Source organism: Phaethon aethereus (assembly GCF_964289735.1).
Source record: "Phaethon aethereus genome assembly, chromosome: 1".
Classification (NCBI taxonomy): domain Eukaryota; kingdom Metazoa; phylum Chordata; class Aves; order Phaethontiformes; family Phaethontidae; genus Phaethon; species Phaethon aethereus.
Window position 1 is genome coordinate 13745070 of NC_138575.1, and position 5951 is coordinate 13751020.

The window sequence follows — 5951 nt, forward strand, 5'->3', positions numbered from 1 at the left end:
GTCCCCGCTGCCCAATAGCCCGGCCCGGGGCGCGGGACGAGGAAGGCGGTGGGTTTCCTGTGGTGGAGTGGGCGGGGAGAGCCCAGCCGATCCTTCAGCCGCGCGCCGGCCCCGCGTAGCCGGACGCGAGGGGGATGCGCCGGGACCCTGCGCGGGGAGGAGGAGGAGGAGGAGGAGGAGGCGGCGGCGGCAGGTCCGTGCGAGGTTGGCACCAGTGCAGGGCGACCCAGGCCCCGGAGGTAGGTGGCGGGGGAGGGAGGGGTTTCCACCTCAGGTGCCCGCGCCGGGCCTCTGCTGCGGCCCGGGGCGCTGGCGAAGCGGGGCCGCTCAGGGAGAGCCGCGGGGAAGGCCGGCTCGGCCGAGTGAGCGAGCGGGGAAGGCGGCGGGCTTGGCCCGGCCCTGCTCCCCCGGCAGCTGTTTCAGCCATAGTTCCGGGGGTCGGCCCGCGCTCCCCCAGCCGCTGCCGCCGTCGCCGCCCGGGCGGTGAGTACTGGGCGATTCCCGGGGTGCGTCGGGCCGCGCTGGCCGGGGACAGCGACCGTGCCCGCCGAGACTGGGTCGGGCCTCTGCTGGAAAGGGCCTTCCCCGGGGGCCCGCGGGACGCCGCGAAGGGGCTGCCGCGGGCTTTGCTTAGCCCGGCGCCCAGGGCCGGGCTGCCGGCTTCCGCGTTCAGTTTTCTGAGTAGTTTCTTAATTTTCTTATTTTTAGCCAAATGCAGCACTCGGGAGTCTGTGTTTCGCTGAAAAACAGTAAAACAAGCACTCCAGTTAAGGGGATGTTGTAGTTTGACTTTATTTACGTTTTCAAATCCACATCGGCTGCCTGAACTAAGAATGCACCAGTTGCAAGGAGAACTTGTGAAAACATAACCTATATTCATATCAGACGAACTTAAATGTGGTTTTAAAACGGGGCTTCATTATATAATGCCACTTTATGAACTTTGTTACAATGTTCAAAATTTAAATTTAGAGATGTGTGTTATCGTTGTTATTATTGAGCCAGATGCCATGTGTAAGTTTCCTTCCTCTTTATTTGTTTTTCTTTTCCTCCTAAACAAGATATAATTAGCTATGATAATATTCTAATTATGTAGATCATCCCACCAAGGTCAGTAATGTTACTTAGTGTTTCTCATTACTGAAAATTTTCACTTCCTACTAATTACATGAGTCCTATAAGGAGTTGAGAGCTTTTTTTATCTTTACACGCTGCCTTTGACATTCCTTCAGTGTTTTCACGGCAAAGGTAGTTCAGGCTTATACCATCCTTTTTCCACTGTCAACTGTCGTCTTGTGATAGCTGGCCTCTAGCTGAGAACCTGCCGATAATCTCCTTTCTTTCCTAATGAGAGATGGTCAAGTGCTCCATGTAGTCAAACCTTTCATCATTATGTCAGCTGTATCCCTAGCTGTCAGTCTTTAAAATTTGGTAGCTTCCTTTATTTGGACTATAGGACTATAAGATCTCCAAAGTACACTTGGATGTTCTTGAGTTTTCATTTAAAAAAGCCTCTAGAATTGAACAGATCCTTGCAGTCCTGCCCAATCTTGCAGGTACATCTCTTAATTAGGTCGAAGAAAGGCAGCATGACGTGCCATGCTGAGTTTTCTGCCTGTGCTGTTTAAATTGTTACGAAATGGTTCTGAACACTTAGGAAAACTGAAAATCTTTTCATCAGGTGAGCAACCTTCACACTGAGTAGCCTCATCTAATACATCTTAAGTAGCTTTCTGTTTCCTCCAGAGACAGTTGATAGCATGTTCTTTGAGTATCTGATAACCTGATACTTCTAACAGTGTTGAATTCCCTTTTTCCATTCAGGCCCAAGTTTCCAGTGTGTTTCTTTAGTTTCTGCTTTCTCCAGTTTACTGGTAAGAGATTCTCCTTCTTGTAGTATCTGTAGCATTGATTTCTAGAACTAATTTTCACAAGTGTTCTCATGAAAGGAATGTTGAAACTTCATTTCAGATCGCTACGCTCTTCACTTCAGCCACAGACTTGCACTTGAGAATATTGGGAATGTTTTCAAAATACTGGAAGGACTTCAGGCGGGTCATAGTAATTGTTCTGTAATCCTCTGCACCTGCCAGCTGGTTTAGGTATCTTTCTATAACAAGAAGAGAGCAATGCTTTTATAAACCTCTAATTTTTTGTCTAGTTAGCAATTTACTGTTATGTTGAATGTCGCCGCTGAGCTTCACCCCTTCCCTAAGGCGTGGGTCTGGATTCCACCCTGTGGGTAACGGGCTTTCACCAGACCCTTTGGTGATCAGAGCAGAACTGAGACAGCAAAAAGCAAACTACAAAAATCCTATTTTAAAGTTTTTTTTGCTAGTTCAGCTCAAGGAACTGGCCTGCTCTGGGTCATGTAAGTGTAAGCCCCAACACAACAGAGATGTGCTGGGATGCACTGACAGTAACTCCAATTTCAGTTATTTTAGGCTAAACTGGATCTTTTCCTTAAGAGAAATCCATTGAAACTTCAAACACAGACTGAAAAAAAAGTAGGTCTGAACTGTGTATCAGACGACACAGGTGTAAATTGTAGGATAATTTTAGTGGTGTACAGAGTTGTTATCCCCTAGCTCTAATGTAGCAGGTCATCTCCTACCCAGCAGCTTTTACTTCCCTTGTTCTGGTTCTGATGCTTATCTGAGCACAAAGTCAGTTTAACTTGCTGATCTGACAAAAAACTAACCCAGGCAAAAAGAAAAAGGTGCAAATAGCTTTCTGCTTGTTCAGTGAGTTTAACAGGCTTAATGGGGTGATGTTGTGAGCATCAGTAACAACTCAGAGGAAGCAATAACAGCTTGTGGAGGAGGACACAGTGAAAACAGGTCTTGTCCTTCCCTCATGGTGTCTGGTGGTGAGGATTAGATGCTTCAGAACACACCATCTCACTTTCAGTAATATTTTTGTAATCTGGAACAAATCAAAGCTCTGATATTCTTTCACTTGAAATAAGAAACTGTGTTCTAAAGAAAATTACAAATTTCTAAAAATCACAATTTTTTTAAATAATTAGGAAACCTATTTCATCACCATTTCACTGATACATATTAATTATCCATCTTTGTAGCATGAAATCTTCAGGAAGATCATAGTTCTTTTCAACCCTGCTTTTTATACTTGCAGTGACAAGCTTCTGGCAGATGCAGTGGTACAAGCCTTTCAGTCAGGAATACAAAAACTAACTTTTATGACTGTAGTGGCAGATGCACTTGTCCTTGTTTTTCTTTTGTTGTGACTATATAGAAATTTAAATATAATTCTGAGCCAGTAAACCTAAATAGCATTCCTGTCAGCCAGTGTCTGTGTGATACTTCAGACACCTGCCAGAAAACAAATGTTATCTGTAGCTTTTAGTAGTTTTCTGACAGATTCCTGCTTGACAGAAAGTGGTGGTAGTGCTTACTGGCTCAATTTCAGCTGGGGTCACTTCAGCTGCAGACTACATCATCTTTCAGATGGTTTGTTACTTCTGCTTGTTAGTTGCTTTATGTTTTACTATGATTATTTTGCTATAGAGAGAGAATTACTTCTTTTCAAGTGTTAACTGTGAGTGCGTCAGTACTGGAGGAAAATGGATCTGCATACAAAAATCCCTAAATGAGCTTGACAGCTAGTTTAGGATTAAGGCATAATTTTCATGGAACAAGTTTAGATTAAGGCAGTTTACACAGCTGACTTGAGGCACTTAAATTGAATGGTGGACAGGACGAAAACAGAGCGCTTTGCTGAGGGTGGCAGTTATGAAAGAAATGCTAGGAAGCAGTATGTAGGTGAGGTTAGCAGGAGTGGGAAAGCAGGAACAAGAAATTGATCTCCTTTAAGGAATATGCCTAATGGTTGTGTTGTGTAGTGACATCTTCTGATGCCACCCCCCTCTTTTGTTTTGTTAGGTTGTTGCTGACAGTGAAAGACTTCCTCCTAAAGCTGTTTAAATGAGAATGTCCCTGGCGCAAAGAGTCCTACTGACATGGCTTTTTACATTACTCTTCCTGATCATGCTGGTGCTAAAGTTGGATGAGAAAGCGCCATGGAACTGGTTCCTCATTTTTATTCCGGTCTGGATATTTGATACTATTCTTCTAGTTATGTTAATTGTAAAAATGGCTGGACGTTGCAAGTCTGGCTTTGACCCCCGCAATGGCTCCCAAAACATCAAGAAAAAAGCCTGGTATCTCATTGCAATGCTACTTAAATTAGCCTTCTGCCTTGCCCTCTGTGCTAAACTGCAGCGATTTACTACAATGAAGCTGGCCTATGTGTTTATCCCTTTGTGGGCCTTGCTTATTGGGGGTATGGTTGAACTTGGATATAATATCTTCTATGTACGAAGAGACTAAGCTATGGTATGTAGTTTTCAGCACTGAGATGGGCACCAAATTACTGGACTATTACAGTTTTGCCACAAAGCTGATTTCCAAATTAGAAGGCTAAACAAGAAATCAATCAAGCTGGAGACTTTATCTAAACCAGGCTGAAGACTGAAAGTAGACTTGTTCCATTTTTTTTATTTTAAAACTGTCACATATGCTCTTGTAAATAAAAGTATTTGTTCAACATAAGATGTTCTATTATGATTATTATTAGTTACATGGAATAAGAAACGGGCTTTTTGCATGCAGGTAGAAGGTCTTCTCAAAGGCACCACAAATGTTCTGCCCCAGGGTATTCAGCACATTGGGTAATCCTTGGAAAGAGGACTTAAATTTTCTACTACTTATGCTGTCACTCAAGAAATAACCAATTAACAGTAATTTCTATAATGTGCTACATTTGCTTTAAGAATTGGTAACAATCGATAGCTGCTAAGTAAGAGCACAAAAGGAATAAAATGACTTAGCGTTTTCTTTTGACAGTGAGAATCCACCTCCAGACTGAAAGACTAAAAATGAACACTCTTTTAAAGCTGTGGAAACTGACAATAACCAGTATGTTTACCTAGGGCAAAAAGGTGGTAGCTGAGCTGTGCCAGCAGTCCAAGAGCCAGAGAAGAGGGAGACAATGGAGATTACCTTTCCAAGTGAGAAATCACCAGTGCTGTAGAAGACTGAAGCTATGGGGCGAGTTCGGTAACGCATCTGTACTTGCAAGAAGGGGTACATTAACACGGAATATGTTTTTTAATGCTGTAGTATGTTAAATCTCTGTGGGTAAACTCTTGGCTTTATGGAGCACTGGCAAACTCGGGTGTGAGGAAATAAATGCAGTGAATGGGACTGCTGGCAGAGCTGGAGCCACGAGCATACACTGTGGACTGGAAGTGCTCTTGCAGGAGCTATGCGAAGACCCCATTCAAATATAAAAGTTGACAAGGACATTATTCACATGCATACTGAAGACACTGATCCATTTACAGTTTGTAGGTATAAAAGAATGTCTGGTGAATGAAAAGAACCCAGGAAAAACAGTCTAAGGTAACAGGAGGTGACTAAAGTGTCTGAGGAATAAAATTTTAATTATGTATATTCAGCTGTACTTTTCTGTAAATGAAACCCAAAGCTTCCTGAAGCATTTGGATGTTCAATCCCCCAGAGGTAGGTATAAATACATGGGAACCATATTGTTGGAGACTGCTGAAAGGGTTTTATCTAAGAAAAGAGCCTGTTCCATTATAGGGACATGGATCTCAATTCAGAACATGAACTAACAAATGATCTTTAGAAAGCATTTAGGTTATGTCTGCTTCAGCGTGGCTACCTCTCCTACTTTGCTAAAGGAGAAACCAAGGAATGACCAAAAAACCCCCTTGCCAATCATCAGTTATTGTTAAAAATGCAAAATATTTATAACCCCTTTAATAAAAATAATGTATCAGCTTTTACTAAGCAAATCCATGTTCTTGGCCCTGGTTTATAAGCATCACATAATTTATGGGGAGCTGAAACTGCCATTTAGAAATCTTTTTTCCTTCAGTGCCTATGGGGCACCATGCTGTGTGG

The 5951-nt window shown here is 43.2% G+C and overlaps 1 protein-coding gene across 1 annotated transcript; it reads left to right on the forward strand.

Annotated features, from left to right (window-relative positions):
• Positions 1 to 3947: 3947 nt before the first annotated feature.
• On the forward strand, positions 3948 to 4352 carry TMEM60 (transmembrane protein 60; the record flags this gene model as incomplete). Its single annotated transcript, XM_081999458.1, has 1 exon — positions 3948 to 4352. One exon carries the CDS (start codon positions 3948 to 3950, stop codon positions 4350 to 4352), a length of 405 nt encoding a protein of 134 aa, XP_081855584.1.
• Positions 4353 to 5951: the final 1599 nt, after the last annotated feature.